This window comes from Schistocerca cancellata, chromosome 3, assembly GCF_023864275.1.
Source record: "Schistocerca cancellata isolate TAMUIC-IGC-003103 chromosome 3, iqSchCanc2.1, whole genome shotgun sequence".
Classification (NCBI taxonomy): Eukaryota; Metazoa; Arthropoda; class Insecta; order Orthoptera; family Acrididae; genus Schistocerca; species Schistocerca cancellata.
Window position 1 is genome coordinate 328,405,177 of NC_064628.1, and position 23,321 is coordinate 328,428,497.

The 23,321-nt window shown below is 38.7% G+C and overlaps 1 protein-coding gene across 3 annotated transcripts in view; it reads right to left on the reverse strand.

The window, feature by feature from the left end:
• The window catches only part of LOC126175021 (sugar transporter SWEET1-like), a 195,282-nt gene that overhangs the window by 106,342 nt on the left and 65,619 nt on the right, over nucleotides 1-23,321 (reverse strand). For all 3 annotated transcript variants that reach the window (XM_049921519.1, XM_049921520.1, XM_049921521.1), the window contains exon 2: nucleotides 20,678-20,755. In XM_049921519.1, coding sequence (XP_049777476.1) covers nucleotides 20,678-20,755 — 78 coding nt within the window. The remainder of the gene's footprint in view (nucleotides 1-20,677; nucleotides 20,756-23,321) is intronic.

A 23,321-nucleotide genomic window follows, 5' to 3' on the forward strand; every position in this document is an offset into this window, starting at 1 on the left:
GAAATTTAAAAAAGCAATGATTTCTTTATTAAATCAGTACAAGAAGTAGGAAATACTATTACCAAGCCTGTCATTAGCTCATCTGAGATTCTTTTAAACAATGTCTGTAAACCACTAGTGAATACAAGTATGTTTACTTTCTCTGAGGTCCCACCTAGTCTCCTCCTAAAAATGGTTAAACATCTGAAATCATCAGAGAGTGTAGACATATATGACATTTCTTGAAACATTCTAAAAATAAAATAGATTTTATTGTGTATCCTTTAACATACTGCATAAATAAGTGTATATATGATGGATATTTTCTTGATGAGCTAAAAGTGCCTAGGACAGTTTCAATATATAAAAAAGGAGACACTGACTCACCTTCAAGTTACAGACCAATTTCCATAGTCCCACCTCTCTCTAAAGTGTTTGAATGTGTAATATACGAACAGTTATCCATGTACTTTAAAAATGCAGGAATAATTAGCGAATCACAGTATGGTTTTAGGAAAAACTTGTCAACTGTTGATGCTATAGACTCAGTAGTCAAACACATACATCAAGTGTTTGAGGATAAAGGATTTCCTCAAGTCACCTTTTGTGATCTAAGTAAGGCTTTTGACTGTGTAGAGCGTAAAATACTCCTAGACAAAATGGAGTACTATGGCAGTCGAGGTAACGGCCTTAAACTACTAAAGTCATACCTACAGGATCGCAAGCAAGCAGTTTGTGTAGGTAAAGAAAACTCCAGTATTGAATTAGTTAAAATAGGCGTACCACTGGGATTGTACTGGGGCCTTTTAAGTTCCTAGTAATGATTAATGATCTGCCATCATTCATCAAGTCCATGACAGTACTACATGCAGATGATACAACTTTCCTTCATTGTAGTAATGATTTCAGTAGCCTCAAAGTTTGTGTTGCAGAGACAATGGCTCAAGCATCCTATTGGTTTAAAGCAAATGGCTTACTACTGAATGATAACAAAACACAGAAGATTATTTTTAGTGTAAAAGACAAGCCTCCATCAGATGACACTAGTTGTGTTAAGTTTTTAGAGGTATACATAGATGAAAAACTATCCTGGGATCAACATGTACAATATATGAGTGGTAAATTGTCTGGAGTGATTTATTTGCTACAGTGACTTATGGACTGTGTCCCTCAACATTACGTTAGAATGTCGTATTTTGCATTTTCCAAAGGCATCCTAACATACAGTATTATTTTATGGGGGAAATCGAGTTCAGTGCGCGACATCCTAATACTACAAAACAAAGCCATTACGATAATTATTGGTTCCCCATATAAAGCACACTGCAAACCATTGTCCTGTGAATGAAAAAAAAAATCAAAAATCATGACTGTAATAAACCTGTATATTTACTATGTTTTACTATACACAAAAAAAAAAAAAGTTACCGGAAGTAAAAGGTAGAGAAAATATACATTTCTACAACACAAGAAGGAGCAGATGCATTTATATTCCTTACCACAGACTGTCAATGTCTCTTAACAGCTATGAACTGATGGGGCACAAATTATTTAATAAGCTTCCACAATATGTACAAGAACTACCTGAACAAGCATTCAAACAAAACTGTATGAATGGCTAGTTGCTCATTCTATGACATAAATGATTATTTCAAATGTAATATAATTTTTTACTATTAATGACGTGCCTCTTGTTTTCTTTGAATTAACAGTTATATTGTATTATATGCCTGACGTTGTCCATTGCTGTAATGGCCAAATGACAATAAAATTACTATTATTATTATTATTATTATTATTATTGTTATTGTTATTTCTCTTTCCTGTCTCAGACGTTATGTCTGGTTAAAAATGGAAAGTGACGCAGACCTTGATCAAGCGTGACTTCCTTTTAACTGTACGGTATATGTTACATCGCATTTAGGAACTTTCGGGTAATTAAACATGTATCAATAATTACTGATTTCTGTAGTTGTATATATAAGTTTGGATGTAGCTGTATTGCGTTGATGTACTGGTGGATATTGTGTGGTATGACTCCTGTAGTTGATAGTATAATTGGTATGATGTCAACTTTATCCTGATGCCACATGTCTTTGACTTCCTCAGCCAGTTGGATGTATTTTTCAATTTTTTCTCATATTTTCTTCTGTATATTTGTTGTATTGGGTATGGATATTTCGATTAGTTGTGTTAATTTCTTCTTTTTATTGGTGAGTATGATGTCAGGTTTGTTATGTGGTGTTGTTTTATCTGTTATAATGGTTCTGTTCCAGTATAATTTGTATTCATCATTCTTCAGTACATTTTGTGGTGCATACTTGTATGTGGGAACGTGTTGTTTTATTAGTTATATTGTATGGCAAGTTGCTGATGTATTATTTTTGCTACATTGTCATGTCTTCTGGGGTATTCTATATTTGCTAGTATTGTACATCCGCTTGTGATGTGATCTACTGTTTCTATTTGTTGTTTGGAAAGTCTGCATTTATCTGTTGTGGTATTGGGATCTTTAATAATATGCTTGCTGTAATATCTGGTGTTTATTGTTTGATCCTGTATTGCAATCATGAATCCTTCCTTCTCACTGTATATATTGCCTTTTTTTAGCCATGTGTTGGATGCGTCTTGATCGATGTGTGGCTGTGTTAGATGATACGGGTGCTTGCCATGTAGTGTTTTCTTTTTCCAATTTACTTTCTTCGTATCTGTTGATGTTATGTGATCTAAAGGGTTGTAGAAGTGGTTATGAAATTGCAATGGTGTAGCCAATGTATTTATATGAGTGATTGCTTTGTGTATTTTGCTTGTTTCTGCTCGTTCTAGAAAGAATTTTCTTAAATTGTCTACCTGTCCATAATGTAGGTTTTTTATGTCAATAAATCCCCTTCCTCCTTCCTTTCTGCTTAATGTGAATCTTTCTGTTGCTGAATGTATGTGATGTATTCTATATTTGTGGCATTGTGATCGTATAAGTGTATTGAGTGCTTCTAGGTCTGTGTTACTCCATTTCACTACTCCAAATGAGTAGGTCAATATTGGTATAGCATAGGTATTTATAGCTTTTGTCTTGTTTCTTGCTGTCAATTCTGTTTTCAGTATTTTTGTTAGTCTTTGTCTATATTTTTCTTTTAGTTCTTCTTTAATATTTGTATTATACATTCCTATTTTTTGTCTGTATCCTAGATATTTATAGGCATCTGTTTTTTCCATTGCTTCTATTATTATTTTATTATTATTATTATTATTAAAGATACTCTGTACATAGCACACATGTAGTATCATCACTACACGAAGAAGGCAGGGCATGCACCCTCCAGACAGACTTTGTGTCGAGTAGAGTTGCTTTCTCAACTCCTCACACACTAAATAATAAGAAACAGCAGAACATAATTATGCAGTTTCTATCAACTTTATCAACAGAAACAATGGAGTGCAGTGACCAAGCTTCGCATGCCATTCACCAATTTCAAAAACAGCCACAAGTTTTTCCATCACCACATTCTTTTAAAGGGGCCCTTACAGGCTTAATATTTATTGCACAATAATACTAGAAATTATGCAGGAAGGATGAAATAAATCTGAACAGCTTCCAGTAAACATTTCAAAGGACCGGGGGCTCATTTGCTGCGGCACAGATTCATAAACCACAATAACTAATTACAAATTAAACAAGTGAAATGCATAAATTATTGTGTACATGTGCTGTTTTCTACATATTTCTCAACTGTAACAACTGTTACAAGTGAAATAAAATAATTATCTACCAATTACTGATTGAAAGCATACATAATCTTATGCCTGTGGTGTGACAACTGTTGCAAAGAGGTGGGGGATGGGGGAAGGGATAAGAAAAATAAGTATGCTCACCTCATATTAGTGGCCAATTCTGAAAATTGCTACAAGTAAATTAAACATTACTACATACTGCACAACACTATAATCTTCAGTTTCCTCTGCTATTGTGCAAAGGTATCTGGAGCTTCCTAAAGTCAGGAATTTCATTTCTCACAACACACCATGGTACTTTAATATACACTCTCCAGCGAATTATCTGATATTTTGTAATTTCCCTCTTCAGTTCTTAGCAGAAAATCATTCACAGCAAACAGAATTTGTCTTGTTCTCTGCAGGAACTTCCATTTATTGTGCAATACTATCCCTATGCAGAACAATAAACTGCACAGTATATGGAGTGAGACAATATTTTTAAAGAATTGTAGACTCCTTCAATAATCTGAGCAAAACACCAATACCACAATCACAGTCAATATTACTGTGCAATACTTAGCATTGTGCAATAAATATTGAATGTGTGAGGACCACTTAAGTGCACTGCACTGCACAGATGTAATTGTATCTGGGAATTGTTTTGTTTTACAACTGGTTTGTTTACCCACAAAATATGTACTGTGAATCAATGGTTCAATTACACACTCGCATATGTCATACATGTCATACTGAGGTGTAACATATCACATCAAAGAAAACAAAGTATTACTCCCATATCTTTCTAACTGATGAAATAATGATCATGAGCTTTGTGAGTATTATTTTGTGTTTGTCAAGTACTGCATTTTGAACAGCATACTGTGGGAAAATTTTTTATTTCTTAAAAGCACGTTCATGACTTGAGAAAGACACAGTGTATTTTCTGGTCCGGGCACCAGAGGCTGTCTTTCTGCATGTATCAGCACTTGTTGTTCGGTGGATTACTCTGTGCCATGAAAAATTAGATCATAGTGTTAGCACTAATGTCACAGGAACAAAAGCTGAGGCTGTCATTACATTCAATTAGATGTCTATGTTATGCTTGGTAGAGAACTGTCAAACAAGTGATAATAACTGTCTGACTTACAAGGACATTAAGTGTATACTAAATTGTAGGAGGGGTGATGAATTGTAACTGATAGTACAATATATCACATACAAGAGGTGCTCTTCTTCTTATTCAGAAGTTAACTGAAGAAATACATGAGCCATAGGCTGTAAAGGATTAATAGTCCACCATCAGAAGGCGACCCGATTGAAGAAATCAAAGCAACAATAACAGAAACAATCAAAGAAAGTCAGTCACAGGCGGTTACTTCCATTAGCATAAATAATTCACGTAATTATATGCCAGCAAGTAGGTAATTTTTCAAACCAGACTCCAGGAAGTAACAATGAAAGTATAGGCCCCATACAGAAAAGCTACCAGCATACACACAGCAAATACATACATGGGAATGGTTGTTGGGAGAAGAAAGAACAGATAAAGAACAGGCAATCAGACCTATAGTTCTAGACAGAATCTTTGACATAAGTGTTGATCTTAATTTAGATTCAGACAGTGAAATTTGGACAATATCGAATGAGCTAACATCAATCATACAATGCTGATACTTATGCCCTATACTACCTGTGACTGAAGCTTATACGGTGGTAAGGGAAAACTTATAAAGGAGTAGACACAATTCCCTATAAGAATTAATAGTTGCACTTCTCAAGAAACTTCATTGGTGGTGGCAAATTTAGATGTGTTGCTGGGTTTAGACAGGTTGTTGAACCATAAAGCATATTACTTAAATATAAGGATTTCAAACAATGGAAAAGCCAGGATGGAATGTAACAATATTAGAGAAGGAAAGTTGCTACTCGCCATATAGCCGAGATGCTGAGTCACAATAGGCACAGCAAAAAGATTCACACAATTATAGCCTTCAACCAATGAGGCCTTTGTCAGCAATAGACACACATGCACACACACACACACACACACACACACACACACACATTCACACACGTTTGCAGTTCTAGATAACTGAAACCACACTGCGAGCAGCCGCACCAGTGCACGATGGAAGTGGCGACTGGGTGGGTGTAAGAGGAGGCTGCGGCGGAGAGGGGGAGGGATAGGTGCTGGGGGTGGTGAACAGTGGAGTGTCGTAGTTTAGACAGAGAACAGGTGGGAATGTGGGGAGAGGGAGGGGAGGGGGAGGGGGGGAGGAAGTAGCGGAAAGGACAGCAATAAAAAGAAATTAAAAGACTGGGTGTGGCAGTGAACTGACAGCTGTGTAGTGCTGGAATGGGAACAGGGAGGGGACTGGATGGGTGAGGACAGTGACTAACGAAGGTTGAGGCCAGGAGGGTTACGGGAACATAGGATGTGTTGCAGGGAAAGTTCCCACCTGCGCAATTCAGAAAAGCTGGTGTTGGTGGGAAGGATCCATATATGACTGTGAAGCAGTCATTGAGATGAGGGATATCATGTGTGGCAGTGTGTTTAGCAACAGGGTGGTCCACTTGTTTTTTGGCCACAGTTTGTCGGTGGCCATTCATACGGACAGACAGCTTGTTGGTTGTCATGCCTATATAGAATGCAGCACAGTGGTTGCAGCTTAGCTTGTAAATCACATGACTGGTTCCACAGGTAGCCCTACATTTCATGTGTAGTAGTAGTAGTAGTAGTAGTAGTAGTAGTAGTAGAAGGGTTTTGTGGGCGCACGACAGCAAGGTCTTCAGCGCCCGTTCAGTACCATAGTGAGACGGGTGTCAAGAAAAAAACTCAGAACATTTACATCAAACGGAACAAAAAACACGGGGAACAATCATTGAAAAATATGTGCCCACCCACACCGAAGCGTGGGATGAAGCAGGGCGTCAGCAGGAAAACATGGACAACACAGGAAGAAAAAGGTAGAGGGAGCTAAAACAATGGAGCAGATGGAAGTGGCTGGCTGACCGCAAGGAAAAAAGGGAGGAGTCAGCCACTCTGCAAGACACTAAAACCGCCAGCCTAAAAGTTTAGGTCAGAGTCCAGACACATCACAAAACTTAAAAACCCTAGACACACAAGTCTCATCGTTAGCTAAAACACAGGGCAGATCTGGGATAGGTGATGTTAGTGACCGAACTGGAGTAGGTGGTGGTAGGAGGATGTATGGGATAGGTCTTGCATCTAGGTCTATTACAGGGGTATGAGCCATGAGGTAAGGGATTGGGAGCATGGGTTGTGTAAGGATGGACAAGTATATTGTGAAGGTTCGGTGGATGGAGGAATACCACTGTAGGAGGGGTGGGAAGGATAGTGGGCTGGACATTTCTCATTTCAGGGCATGACGAGAGGTAATCGAAACCTTGGCGGAGAATGTAGTTCAGTTGCTCCCATCCCGGATGGTACTGAGTTACAAGGGGAATGCTCCTCTGAGGCTGGACTGTGGGACTTTGAGAGGTGTTGGGAGACTGGAAAGATAAGGCATGGGAGGTCTGTTTTTGTAAAAGGCTGGGAGGATAATTATGGTCAGTGAAGGCTTCAGTGAGACCCTCGGTATATTTTGAGAGGGACTGCTCGTCACTGCAGATGCGACGACCACGGGTGGGCAGGCAGTACGCAAGGGACTTCTTGGTACGGAATGGGTAGCAGCTGTCGAAGTCCCTTCCATACAGCCTATCCACCCGTGGTCATCGCATCTGCAGTGACGAGCAGTCCCTCTTAACATATACCGAGGGTCTCACTGAAGCCTTCACTGACCATAATTATCCTCCCAGCCTTCTACAAAAACAAATCTCCTGTGCCTTATCTTTCCAGTCTCCCAACACCTCCCAAAGTCCCACAGTCCAGCCTCAGAGGAGCGTAACTCAGTACCATCCGGGACGCGAGCAACTGAATTACATTCTCCGCCAGGGTTTCGATTGCCTCTCGTCACGCCCTGAAATGAGAAATGTCCTGCCCACTATCCTTCCCATCCCTCCTACAGTGGTATTCCTCCGTCCACCGAACCTTCACAATATACTTGTCCATCCTTACACAACCCCTGCTCCCCTTACCTCATAGCTCATACCCCTGTAATAGACCTAGATGCAAGACCAGTCCCATACATCCTCCTACCACCACCTACTCCAGTCCGATCACTAACATCGCCTATCCCATCAAAGGCAGGGCTACCTGTGAAACCAGTCATGTGATTTACAAGCTAAGCTGCAACCACTGTGCTGCATTCTATGTAGGCATGACAACCAACAAGCTGTCTGTCCATATGAATGGCCACCGACAAACTGTGGCCAAAAAACAAGTGGACCCCCCTGTTGCTGAACACGCTGCCAAACATGATATCCCTCATCTCAATGACTGCTTCACAGTCATATATGGATCCTTCCCATCAACACCAGCTTTTCTGAATTGCACAGGTGGGAACTTTCCCTGCAATACATCCTACGTTCCCGTAACCCTCCTGGCCTCAACTTTCATTAGTCACTGTCCTCACCCCTCCAGCCCCCTCCCTGTTCCCATTCCAGCACTACACGGCCGTCATTTCAGAGCCGCACCAAGTCTTTTAATTTCTTTTTATTTCTCTCCTTTTGGCTACTTCCCCCCCCCCCCCCAACCTTCTCTCCTGCCCACCATCTAAACTGCAACACTTCACTGTCTGCCACCCCCACCATCTACCCCTCCCCCTCCCTGCCCCAGCCTCCTCCTACCCCCACCCAGTTGCCACTCTCATCATGCACTGGTACGGCTGCTCGCAGTGTGGTTTCAGTTATCTGAGACCGCAGATGTGTGTGTCAGTTGTGTTTGCAAGAGTGTGTGTGTCTGTGTGTGTATGTGTGTCTATTGTTGACAAAGGCCTTATTGGCCAAAAGCTATAATTGTGTGAATCTTTTTGCTGTGCCTATCGCGACTCAGCATCTCCGAGATATGATGAGTAACAACTTTCCTTCTCAAATATAAGGATTTTTTCAATAAACCAGGAGTAATTGTTGATTACATATGAAAATTTAAAATAAAGAATGAAAAGCATTTTTGGGAGACCTTAAGCCATTCCTATGAGTCTACGTATCACTGTCTGTGAAGTAGTACAAAATATGTTTGAAAATGGTACCACTTAATGCAGTAAAATTGTATATGATAACGCTTTGCTGGTAGTGGAAAAGCCCACCAGATGCATTCGTCTCGTGTCAGATGCATGGATTCAAAACAAGCATATTGAGACTGAGAGGGATATAACCATAAACATTGAGGCGTTATCAAAATTTGAGGAAGCTCAGGTTTTCAATTCTACGCATCTAATGCAGACTACTGGTAGGTGCCCCTGCGTAAGGACTCCAACCTCATACGGCATTCCTGTTCGGAGGTAAATCATTTCAATTTAAGGTGGCATACTTTGGACTAAACATAGCAGTAGCTGGTTTCATGTGAGCACTAGTCAGAGCTTTGGAGGCAGACCTACTACAAGAGTTAATCATGTACGTAGATGATCTCTTACTAGTTTCAAAGAATCTGTATGACCAGTGTGGATTATTCTTAAAACCTAACAGCAGCTATTAGAAAGGGAATAATCATAAAGCTTATCAAATCTCATTTTGGCCAAGGTGTATTGTTTAAGGCACATGGTAGGTGAGAAGGTCATAAAGTCAGACACAGAAGGAATCTAAGCAATAAAGGAATGCATGGAACCATGCAGTGTGGAACAATTATGTTTATTGCTGCTTTCTATAGGCATTTTGCAAAAGGGCTGTCTAGGAATGACTCACGTCTACTCAGCCTATTGAGGCATCAGTCAGAATGGATTTGGGATGATGGCAAAACTGAAGTGTTTAATAATGTAAAGCAAGGCCTAGAAGATGTCAAAATTTTAGGTCATCCAGTATGCACCAAGCATTCAAACTAACCACTTTTGCATATGAATATGACCTCTGGACAGAATTTTTCAAGGGAGTAGGAGTCTCCAAAAGAGGAACCATATTACCATAGCCTTCACTGACAGCAGTCTTAATAAATGTGAAATGAATTCTACACACATGGAGAAAGAATTGCTGGCAATAGTATGGAGTCTGTAGAAATTTCAAACACTCATTTGGGGCTCAAAAATTATAGTATAAACAGATCACCAGGCACTTTCCTTTCTAATGGAAAATATAATGCTACACAGAAGTTAATATGATGGGTCACCTTTCTACAAGAGTTCTAGTTAGAAATAAATGTTGTGCAAAAGTTCTGATATAATGGAAATAAAGGTAGAATGTAAATACAGGAGACCAGTCAATGAAAAGCGGAAGCATTGTGTTGTAGATAGGCACATATAAAAAAAGGAAGAAAACTTGCTACCTTTGAGAGTAATCCTTTATCCTTTCACGAGCTAGAGTAAAAAACACACACACACACACACACACACACACACACACACACACACACACACACACACAAAGAAGGAGAGAGAGAGAGAGAGAGAGAGAGAGAGAGAAATTACACACATACAAACATGTGCATGCTCCTATGACTATACAAGGTAACAGCTGAACTAACAGTCCCAGTGCTGCATTTTGGTAGGTGTACTGGTTGTGGAGAGGGTAATGTCAGGTTGGGTGGGTAGAGGGAAAGGGAGACGAGTTGTGAATGGGTAGCTAGCACCTCCGAGGGAGACAGCCGGTTTGATGGCTAGCAGTGTGGGAGGGAAGGCAAGGTGTACAGGGAAGGCATGTGATGCATGACTGTTGGAGCCAGGTGGGAACAGCGCATACTGCGGGTGATGTGGGGTCATGAGTTTGGGGGGGGGGGGGGGCAGTGGAGTGAGAGAACGGGAGGAAATGGAAGCTGTGGTGGAGGATATTCAAGAAAAGTTACAGAAAACAACAGCAATATAAATTGTATCTGGTGATACCTAAAGGTCTACACAATTTGACAGTCACATATTTATATGAATCTTTTTCAAGAGGTAGTGGCGGAGTTATGTATGTTTTTGTGTTATACTGGTATAAAAATGAGTGAAACTACATCCTATTAAGTTAGCAAATATCAATACTGTGATCAACAGTTTAAAATAATATTTTGATTATGTGGAAAAACCAAAGTGCTTACTCACAGACAATGCTTCGCAATTCATAAGTCATGGCTTTGAAGAATTTTTACTAGCGGAAGGTATGAAACGTATTACTATTTCAAAGCACTATCCAAAATTGAAGCCATCTGAATGTATAGTGAAGGAGATTGGGAGGTTGTATCATACACATTGTTCTAGAAGGCATACTAGGCAGGGCTCAAACGATACCAGAATTTCAAGAAATACTAAATGAGATACCTCACTTAGTGATGGGGTTATCTTGGTGGAAAAAATGGACAAAATAATCATTAGAGAACCTTTAGGAAAGATTTTTACTTGGCCAGATCAAAAACAATTAGATGCAGACGAGGTATAAGAAAATGTAGAAAGATAATCAAGGAGTCATGCGGAATTCCTAGTGCAACAACATAATGGGAATGCCATAATGCCCGACTTTAAACTGAATGAGCTAGTGTTAGTACTAGCACATCACCTGAGTTCAAATATCAAATAAGAGACTAGTAAATTTTTTCATCAGTATGAAGGTCCATATAAAATAACAAATAACCCACATGCAAAAGCAGTTTTTCTTGTTGGCCCGTCCAAAAGAAATGAAAAAACTTTACAATGTAGACACGATAAAAAACCACAATCACCTAAAGATGAGTACCAAGCAGATCCAGCAATCTGTGCACACAGGGCGAGGTGACAACCACCACTTTCCAACCTAGCTACTATATAACTTCATATTTCATTATTCAACAAATTAGTTACTTTTCCTCCTCCTATCCTGTTTTCTGTGAGTAAGTTTTCCTTTGACTATTTCACCTTAAAGTCTTTCAGTGATGAAACAGTTATGCATGTTCTCTCATATAGGTGTTTTCTACCATTAGTGCAACACAAAGTGGGCAATATTTGGCGAGTAGTATCATTTACCTGATGCCTTAATGAAGTGAATGAGTGAAATCATACCAGCTAATGTACACAACCTATATCAAGAAGGGATAATCCAGAAATTTTCAATTGACCTACCTTAGCTCCACAGAACATATCATGTAACAGGGAATTACAAAAACTCTAAATGGAAGAAGGGTGAACATGCTATCAATGGTACATTAACTATCCATCACCTTCCTCGCAGGTGAGTCTTTCAGGCAGAGAATACAAATACAACGCTGACCAAAACTGAAACTAGAGACATAATTATTTAAAGTCATGGGACATTGGAACCATTTATGTTTCATACTGGATAGGATTATGTACCATGTATATAAACTGGTGTAATGATTGGGTGTACAAGTGGCTCGGTAGAAGGATAACCCACACCAAAATAAGGAGTACAAGGTTATATTCAATGGGGCACTACAGCTGTGAAAATTAAGTATTATTTGAGAGTATTTTTCTGTGGAATTGGAAGTATTTGACAGTTCTATAAAGAAAGTGTGTGAAGTTATTACATAAACCATTACAGATTTTTCAAAAATTGTTTTATTTAATTCCTTACATGGCTCTCTATTTTTCTACATATTTTCCACATTTCTTTAAATATTTGTCGTAACTTTTTACAAGCTCTTGCATCCCAAATTCACAGACATCTGCTACCTGTGAGGATGATCAGTTTTTAACTGCTTCTTCCACCTCATTATCTGTTGCGAAGCACTTGCTGCTGAAAACTCCTTTCAGTACACGAACAAATCAAAGTCATTCAGCACTGGGTACAATGGGTGAACAGTCTGCTCACATCCAAAAGATCTGATCAGAATTTGGGTGTGAATGGCAGAATGGGGTCTGGCACTGTCGTGCAGCAACAATACTCGAGACATCAGAAGGTCACATCCCTTATTCTGTATTGCATGCTGAAGGTTTGTCAGGGTAGCACAGTAAGGGGCTGCGTTTATTGTTGTCCCTTGCTTCAAAAACTCAACTAATAAGATTCCACTTCTATTCCAAAACACGGGTGCCATAAACTTGTGTGTTGAGGTTGTCTGCTTGGCCTTGACTTTGATTGGTTACGTGTGACACTATTCCATTGGCTGATAATTGGACTCTATGAGGAAGCAAGTTGGATACTTACTTCCCCTCTTGTTTTGCCATCTGCCTCCTTAAATTTGTTTTTTCACTTTTAACTAATTACCATTAACAAACATGAGTATAATCTGCATTTTCATATAAGAGAAAGGTTGGCCTTCAGTTTTAAAGAATTTAACACCAGATCTAATTTTGTGCTTAGTTTTTGGTATGTAATTGATTTACCAATTTATTTCGACTATTCCTAGTTAATACTTTCATTATAGGATGAAATCTATTATTGTTTCACAACTTAAAATTCTATTGTTGAAGTATAAACAAAAATAAAGCCTGTAATAACTGTAAACATTTGGAAGATGAAATACTAGTGTTCTTAAAGGATCTATTTGGCTCTGTTTGAAAACATGTTAGCAAAACCAGCCCTTCATTAATTCCATAGCAAGTAACAGTTTTATCAAAAGTATGACATCTATTAATTTCACGATTTAAACAAATAATTCGGCCTAACTTTTGTAGGAGAAGAAACTGTTAAAAAGGTGCTATTTTTTATGTATTCAGTTAATTTAATGAGCTAAGTTTTAATTGTAATTTCTGTAAATTGAACATAGAAAAATGTGAAGTTTCAGTACCTATTACTGTGAGGATATATAAGGGCCCAATTTTTGTTCCCGAGACAGTCAGTCCACGGCTGAGTATCAGATGAGAAGCCTGTGTTGGTTAGAACAACAATGCTTCAACCTAACTGTGAAATAAGTGTTAACAATTAGGCCATGTGTTAAAACAATGACAGTGTCTGCTCCATACGTACCTTTCTATTCTTCAAGAACTGTGAACTTTGTGGTTAAGTTTTTACTGCTCGTAGATTTTCAATAGTAAAGTATTGTAGCAGTACGTGGAGGTTTGCCTGCAACCTATTAATGAGGCTTATCAAAAGTTAAACAATAGTGCACTGGCCATGTAACTGTGTAATACTGCAGGGGGGGGGGGGGGGGGGGGGGTTTACAGTGAAAGTGAAAGGCTGTGAAATGCAACTATGCATCTGTCGGCTACATCATTTACCAATGGAATGGTGTCACATGTAACTCATTTTTCAACCAGTACGTCAACACTGAGGACAGACAAAGAAACAAAGCAGGTGAGTGCCGTCACAACCCTGGGGCCAAGTGATAAACCCACGTCTCGCCCCTGTGGTAATATTCTGTAAAAATTGATCACCTTCCTTAAGATATCAGTCTAAAAAATCAAGAACAGAAGATATTCTTTCCATTTTGTATTTCTCAGTACGTGAGAATCCAATGTGCACACTATCAGGAAAACTGCAACTTTTCAGAGACAGATTTGTGCAAAGTTGTTCTACCAACATTCATAAATTCCAAGTTAATGTTGAAATTGTGAATCACCAGTCTTAATGAATCTTTTCATCCATGGCTTAGACCAAATGTTCTGAGCTCAGGGACAGTCAGCCTGATAACAGTTCATCGTAGACAGTTTCCCACTCATCTTTGAAAGCTCTCACCCACTTACAAATTTTGCTGACACCTCGCTTATCTGTCGATGAATTTCGATTGCTGCAATGTTCCTTGCTGTCAGAAACTGATTTACTGACAGTATTTCACAGTTGACGGGCTGATGAGTTGTACATGCAGACTACTTGAACCTTTTATGTAGTGCAGACACATTTTCATTTGATGATCTTTTGAATGATCTTGGACAAATGATCAATGCATGAACAGCTAAACCAGCTTTAACAGGGCTCACATCGATTTTCTTTCTTTTTGTATTTCTACATCTACATCTACATGGATACTCTGCAAATCACATTTAAGTGCCTGGCAGAGGGTTCATCGAACCACCTGCACAATTCTCTATTATTCCAATCTCGTATAGCGCGTGGAAAGAATGAACACCTATATCTTTCCGTATGAGCTCTAATTTCCCTTATTTTATGGTGGTGATCGTTCTTCCCTATGTAGGTCGGTATCAACAAAATATTTTAGTATTCGGAGGAGAAAGTTGGTAATTGGAATTTTGTGAGAAGAATTCGTCGGAACAAAAAACACTTTTCTTTTAATGATGTCCAGCCCAAATCCTGTATCATTTCTGTGACACTCTCTCGCATATTTCGCGATAATACAAAACATGCTGCCTTTCTTTGAACTTTTTCGATGTACTCCGTCAGTCCTATCTGGTAAGGATACCACACCATGCAGCAGTATTCTAAAAGAGGATGGACAAGTGTAGTGTAGGCAGTCTCCTTAGTAGATCTGTTACATTCTCTAAGTGTCCTGCCAATAAAACGCAGTCTTTGGTTAGCCTTCCCCACAACATTTTCTATGTGTTCCTTCCAATTTAAGTTGTTCGTAATTGTAATGCCTAGGTATTACAATTACTTTAGTTTGAAACAGCTATTTTTTGTCCTTTTCATATAGATTCTTTAAATAAGAAACCAGAGATTCAGCTACAGCTTCCATTTTCTCTTCCATATCCTGTTCATCTGGGAGTTTAGAATGTACAGCTTATTTTTAATTAATAAGATCACTTCTTCTAATGTTTCCTTATCCACATATAGGTACCATCTTGCACCTGGAAGTACTAGGCATTGCAGTACGATTTTTAATTTAGTTATGGCTTTGCTTTATCTACTCAAACTGACACTTTATTCTTTAACTTCACTGTCTAATAATGTTATAGCATTTTGTGTCCATTCTTTACAGTTAAAACAAAACATGAATCTCACTCCAAAACTTCCACAATTAACACAACACCTAAAACGACAGAGATTGTCCAAGACTGACTATGAATTTGAATTCATTGTTGCCCCAATCTTAATTTGTTTTACACCATAATTAAGCAAATACATATGGATTAATGAAAATTCAGTGATACATATAGGAAGTCAATGTTACCCCTGAAGAAAAAAATTAGGGGATCAATGTTATCCTTTTTTTAAAGAAATGTGAAATTTTAAAATTGTTTGTTCTGTTAACAGTGCCAGACAACTCCATTAAAACATGTGAATTTGAACATATGAGACTCTGATGTTGTTGTTGTTGTTGTTGTTGTTGTTGTTGTCTTCAGTCCTGAGACTGGTTTGATGCAGCTCTCCATGCTACTCTATCCTGTGCAAGCTTCTTCATCTCCCAGTATCTACTGCAACCTACATCCTTCTGAATCTGCTTAGTGTATTCATCTCTTGGTCTCCCTCTACGATTTTTACCCTCCACACTGCCCTCCAATGCTAAATTTGTGATCCCTTGATGCCTCAAAACATGTCCTACCAACCGATCCCTTCTTCTAGTCAAGTTGTGCCACAAACTTCTCTTCTCCCCAATCCTATTCAATACCTCCTCATTAGTTACGTGATCTACCCACCTTATCTTCAGCATTCTTCTGTAGCACCACATTTCGAAAGCTTCTATTCTCTTCTTGTCCAAACTAGTTATCGTCCATGTTTCACTTCCATACATGGCTACACTCCATACAAATACTTTGAGAAACGACTTCCTGACACTTAAATCTATAGTCGATGTTAACAAATTTCTCTTCTTCAGAAACGCTTTCCTTGCCATTGCCAGTCTACATTTTATATCCTCTCTACTTCGACCATCATCGGTTATTTTACTCCCTAAATAGCAAAACTCCTTTACTACTTTAAGTGTCTCATTTCCTAATCTAATTCCCTCAGCATCACCCGACTTAATTTGACTACATTCCATTATCCTCGTTTTGCTTTTGTTGATGTTCATCTTATATCCTCCTTTCAAGACACTGTCCATTCCGTTCAACTGCTCTTCCAAGTCCTTTGCTGTCTCTGAAAGAATTACAATGTCATCGGCGAACCTCAAAGTTTTTATTTCTTCTCCATGAATTTTAATACCTACTCCGAATTTTTCTTTTGTTTCCTTTACTGCTTGCTCAATATACAGATTGAATAGCATCAGGGAGAGGCTACAACCCTGTCTTACTCCTTTCCCAACCACTGCTTCCCTTTCATGCCCCTCGACTCTTATAATTGCCATCTGGTTTCTGTACAAACTGTAAATAGCCTTTCGCTCCCTGTATTTTACCCCTGCCACCTTCAGAATTTGAAAGAGAGCATTCCAGTTAACACTGTCAAAAGCTTTCTCCAAGTCTACAAATGCTAGAAACGTAGGTTTGCCTTTTCTTAATCTTTCTTCTAAGATAAGTCGTAAGGTCAGTATTGCCTCACGTGTTCCAACATTTCTACGGAATCCAAACTGATCTTCCCCGAGGTCGGCTTCTACCAGTTTTTCCATTCGTCTGTAAAGAATTCGTGTTAGTATTTTGCAGCTGTGACTTATTAAACTGATAGTTCGGTAATTTTCACATCTGTCAACACCTGCTTTCTTTGGGATTGGAATTATTATATTCTTCTTGAAGTCTGAGGGTATTTCGCCTGCCTCATACATCGTGCTCACCAGATGGTAGAGTTTTGTCATGACTGGCTCTCCCGAGGCCATCAGTAGTTCAAATGGAATGTTGTCTACTCCCGGGGCCTTGTTTCGACTCAGGTCTTTCAGTGCTCTGTCAAACTCTTCACGCAGTATCTTATCTCCCATTTCGTCTTCATCTACATCCTCTTTCATTTCCATAATATTGTCCTCAAGTGCATCGCTCTTGTATAGACCCTCTATATACTCCTTCCACCTTTCTGCTTTCCCTTCTCTGCTTAGAACTGGGTTTCCATCAAAGCTCTTGATGTTCATACATGTGGTTCTCTTATCTCCAAAGGTCTCTTTAATTTTCCTGTAGGCAGTATCTATCTTACCCCTAGTGAGACAAGCCTCTACATCCTTACATTTGTCCTCTAGCCATCCCTGCTTAGCCATTTTGCACTTCCTGTCGATATCATTTTTGAGACGTTTGTATTCCTTTTTGCCTGCTTCATTTGCTGCATTTTTATATTTTCTCCTTTCATCAATTAAATTCAATATTTCTTCTGTTACCCAAGGATTTATATTAGCCCTCATCTTTTTACCTACTTGATCCTCTGCTGCCTTCACTACTTCATCCCTCAGAGCTACCCATTCTTCTTCTACTGTATTTCTTTCCCCCATTCCTGTCAATTGTTCCCTTATGCTCTCCCTGAAACTCTCTACAACCTCTGGTTCTTTCGGTTTATCCAGGTCCCATCTCCTTAAATTCCCACCTTTTTGCAGTTTCTTCAGTTTCAATCTGCAGTTCATAACCAATAGATTGTGGTCAGAATCCACATCTGCCCCAGGAAATGTCTTACAATTTAAAACCTGGTTCCTAAATCTCTGTCTTACAATTATATAATCTATCTGATACCTTTTACTATCTCCAGGGTTCTTCCATGTATACAACCTTCTATCATGATTCTTAAACCAAGTGTTAGCTATGATTAAGTTGTGCTCTGTGCAAAATTCTACAAGGCGGCTTCCTCTTTCATTCCTTCCCCCCAATCCATATTCACCTACTATGTTTCCTTCTCTCCCTTTTCCTACTGACGAATTCCAGTCACCCATGACTATTAAATTTTCGTCTCCCTTCACTACCTGAATAATTTCTTTTATCTCATCATACATTTCATCTATTTCTTCATCATCTGCAGAGGTAGTTGGCATATAAACTTGTACTACTGTAGTAGGCATGGGCTTTGTGTCTATCTTGGCCACAATAATGCGTTCACTATGCTGTTTGTAGTAGCTAACCCGCACTCCTATTTTTTTATTCATTATTAAACTCTGATGATAGGATTACCCATATCTTCTGGACCAAGAAAGTTTTTCTTATTTGAATTTATAAGATATGTATGGCTTGCTTAAAAAATTATTTTGAACTATAATAGTTTTTAAATTTTATTGTAAAGTGTTTAAATTCATTTCAACATATTCCCTTGTATTATAATTTTTATTCTCAAGAAGATACATAAGTTTATACGGAAATGGAAAAAAAAGGGTGAAACTGATCCCAGTGTCATTGTTACCCTCAGGGGATCAGAATCACACTGGTTGACAGTACCAATGAAAATGGTGTTGTTTGACGAGCAATGCATGTTGGGAGTCCATGTGCATGCATGCTTCAATGTTTGCATGACATTCGATCAGCTATGGTGATTTGGACCTTATTTTCGAAAAGCCCTCCCACTACAAAGTTGTAATGCAGATTACCTTGAGTGAATGGCACTGCAGTAACAAACTAAGGTATTATTGCCTGTAGAGATGCTGTAGCACATCCCTAAAATATCAATGTCTGGCAAAGTACCAGCTCAACAATACAGTGATGCAGGACCTTTACAGTGCTTTAAGTAAGAGCAATCTGCAAATATACCTTCACATGTTTATAGCAGTTTTCATATAATTTTTACATGAGTAAGAGTATGCTTGTTTGCTAAAGGATTTGTATTGGAAATCTATATAGCTTTTGTAATTAGATAGGCATTACTGTTGGGCTGATACAAAGTTCTGGAGGGAATGTTAGTTTAACTGATATTAAATACTAATTCTACTGACTTATCTGCCTTACTTGCTGAGGGAAGACCTCAGATACCCTCCAGAGGATGTAGGGACGTAAGTAAGGAAATAATGAAAAAAGCTGTACATGTCCAAAAAACATGTACAAGTGCAAATACGTTCCATAAGATTATTACTTGATTATTAGTCTTACTGTTGGCCATGCCAGATAGTGTAGCCTTATAACATATCTGTGGGAAAGGCCGTGGCACATCGTTAGTCTCTTCAATGTATGGAGGACAGCCATGCGAACGAAATACTAAAAATTATACATAGCTTAGATATACTTTCTAAAAATAGCACACCAACAAGAGGTCTCTCTTTGTAAAGAGTCAACTGAGATAAGGCACCACCTGTACGTGCAGCCTGAGCGGTGAACAGGCATCTGAATTTTCTGACGGAGTGCACTATTCCATGCTGGTGCTAGATGAAGGTGCTTTGGGAGGGGGGGGGGGGGGGGGGGCTGCCATGGAATATGCAAGCAGATCACTCCAAGAACATCAGTAGTAGTAAACACATGAAAGAGAATGGTTGACTTTTGGGTGAAGGTAAAAGAAAATACAGTGTTTAAAGAAATTCACTGTCAAAAATAATTTACATAGCTAAACACAGCAGAAAGCCTGCTCTCTTTCAGTGATGAACTTGCACTTTGCAAAAAAAGTTATCAAGCATGGCAAGAAGTCAAGCTGGAACTGATTAGCAGATCCAGCTCATAACCATTATCAAAGGCAACTGTAAATCCAGTGTTAACATATCGTACATTCAACCAGCTAAAGAGAAGATGGTGTTACACCTGGTGTTGAACACAAGGAAGCACAGCAGCACAGGGAACATGATAAATGCCACAAGATTTATCTTGAAAGAGCACATCTGGGAAGAGCACAGTGGGCCGTGGAAGAGTAGATTGTGACATCAGCACTAGTGTCACAGGAACAAAAGTTGAAGCTGCTGTTATGTTTGATTAGATATCTATGCTATGCTTGGTAAAGAACAGTCCAACTAATGGTAATAACTGTCTGACTTACAACCACATTTCATGAATACAAAGCTGTATGAGGGGTAACAAATTGTAACTGATGGTACAATATATTTACATACTAGAATTAAGTTGAAATTCAATGTCAATACCAGTTTACACCAGGCATTGTTAGACCCCAATACCTTTGCAACTCCACTTATCTCTATTTACACATCCATTTCAACTACTGTAGATCGCAAAAGATGATTTTAGGGCTTCTTTGGTTACTTACCTTTCAGGAGAACCTGTCATCAGTGGAAAGCTATTTCACTTTTTTAAGCTAAACATACAACTGAAATTCAATACATCACATGTACATATTAACTGGTCAGGCAGAAAACTATCGTTACACTTACGACAACAGTGCAGCAACGAACGTTGTTGGTTCACACTCTCCTGTTGTCCCAGTATCAACAAAACCCTTGCATATTGGTCTGAAAACAAAGATAAACATACAGTCATAAATATACTTTTTTTAAAGAATATTTGTAACAGAAGAATACCATAGATGACCCTTTTGAATATAGTTTTGAAGCCGGTAGCAAATAACAATATTATTTCAATACTGGCAATATTAGTTTCAAAATCTGTCAAGAAAGTAAATTAGATCAAGATAAAATTAATTCCATGCACTGTAAAACATAATCATACAGCATATGGAATTCACTGTAACAATAAATGCAGTCATACGAAATGAGTACTGCTCACTGAATCTAAAAGCACCTTCAATGAATGTAGGTAACATCATGGAAACTTGTTCAAATCCAGTGAAGGCCAAGACACTTCGTATTTAACACAGATGATCATCGGTTACACAATATTCTGAAAATAATTCTATCTTAAACAGTCTGATACCTCCCCACTTATTTTTGCCTCTTTACATACTTCATTTGAGGAATCACTAGTGGTAGCAGTGATGAATTGATAATAATGAAAGATAAGAGGATTTAATAATCAAGAGAATTTGATATAACCTGTATGTTCAGTACAACTATTTACTGCAAACTCCAAGATTACATACACTGTTCAAGTATAGTTACTAGTCAGTAAACCACTGGCATTAGCAGCATGTGAGCACATGAATGGCCACCGATGTTCAAGCCATTTCAAAAAAGTTCAGAAACAGTATGTCATGGCCCATCGAGCATAGGCCGGTGTGAGGTGGAGCGTACACCATTAAGTCAAGTAGTGGTTTTGACTTTGTACATATGTACTGTTTGTGTTTTCCTTTTCTTTTTTCATTTATAAATGTACAGCTACGGTGTTCTTTTAATCATTGACAAAGGTCTTCTTAGGCACTTGTGGGTTTTATTGTTGTTCTGAAGAAGGTGTAGTTATCTACACCAAAACCTGGGTTAACACTTAACACTAGGTGCTTTTTTCGCAATTGAGGCGGGTTTTTAGTTTTTTAGTACATTCCATTATCCTCGTTTTCCTTTTGTTGGTGTTCATCTTATGTCCTCCTTTCAAGACACTGTCCATTCCATTCAGCTGCACTTCCAGGTCCTTTGCTGTCTCTGACAGAATTACTATGCCATCAGCAAACCTCAAAGTTTTTATTTCTTCTCCATGGATTTTAATTCCTACACCGAATTTTTCTTTGTTTCCTTCACTGCTTGCTCAATATACAGATTGAATAACATCGGGGAGAGGCTACAACCCTGTCTCACTCCCTTCCCAACCACTGCTTCCCTTTCAAGCCCCTCGACTCTTATAACTGCCATCTGGTTTCTGTACAAATTGTAAATAGCCTTTCGCTCCTTGTATATTACCCCTGCCACCTTCAGAATTTGAAAGAGAGTATTCCAGTCAACATTGTCAAAAGCTTTCTCTAAGTCTATAAATGCTAGAAACGTAGGTTTGCATTTCCTTAATCTATTTGATAAGTTGTAGGGTCAGTATTGCCTCACGTGTTCCAACATTTCTACGGAATCCAAACTGATGTTCCCCGAGGTCGGCTTCTACCAGTTTTTCCATTTGTCTGTAAAGAATTTGTGTTAGTATTTTGCAACCGTGGCTTATTAAACTGACAGTTCGGTAATTTTCACATCTGTCAACACCTGCTTTCTTTGGGATTGGAATTATTATATTCTTCCTGACGTCTGAGCGTATTTCACCTGTCTCACATATCTTGCTCACTAGATGGTAGAGTTTTGTTAGGCCTGGTTCTCCCAAGGCTGTCAGTAGTTCTAATGGAATGTTGTTTCAACTTAGGTCCTTCAGTGCTCTGTCAAACTCTTCACGCAGCATCATATCTCCTATTTCATCTTCATCTACATACTCTTCCATTTCTATAATATTGTCATCAAGAACATTGCTCTTGTATAGACCCTCTATATACTCCCTTCCACCTTTCTGCTTTCCCTTCTTTGCTTACAACTGGGTTTCCATCTGAGCTCTTGATATTCATGCAAGTGGTTCTCTTTTCTCCAAAGGTCTCTTTAATTTTCCTGGTGATAAGCACCTCTACATCCTTACATTTTTCCTCTAGCCATTCCTGCTTAGCCGTTTTGCACTTCCTGTCGATCTCATTTTTGAGACGTTTGTATTCCTTTTTGCCGGCTTCATTTACTGCATTTTTTGTACTCCTTTCATCAATTAAATTCAATTTCTCTTCTGTTACACAAGGATTTCTACTAGCCCTCGTCTTTTTAGCTACTTGATCCTCTGCTACCTTCACAGTTCGTTTCTCAAAGCTACCCATTCTTGTTCTACTGTATTTCTTTCCCCCATTCTAGTCAATCGTTCCCTAATGCTCTCCCAGAAGCTCTCTATAACCTCTGGTTCTTTCAGTTTATCTAGGGCCCATCTCCTTAAATTCCCACCTTTTTGCAGTTTCTTCAGTTTTAATCTACAGTTCATCACCAATAGATTGTGTTCAGAGTCTACATCTGCCCCTGGAAATATCTTACAATTTAAAACCTGGTTCCTGAATCTCTGTCTTACCATTATATAATCTATCTGACACCTTCCAGTATCTCCAGGGTTCTTCCGTGTATA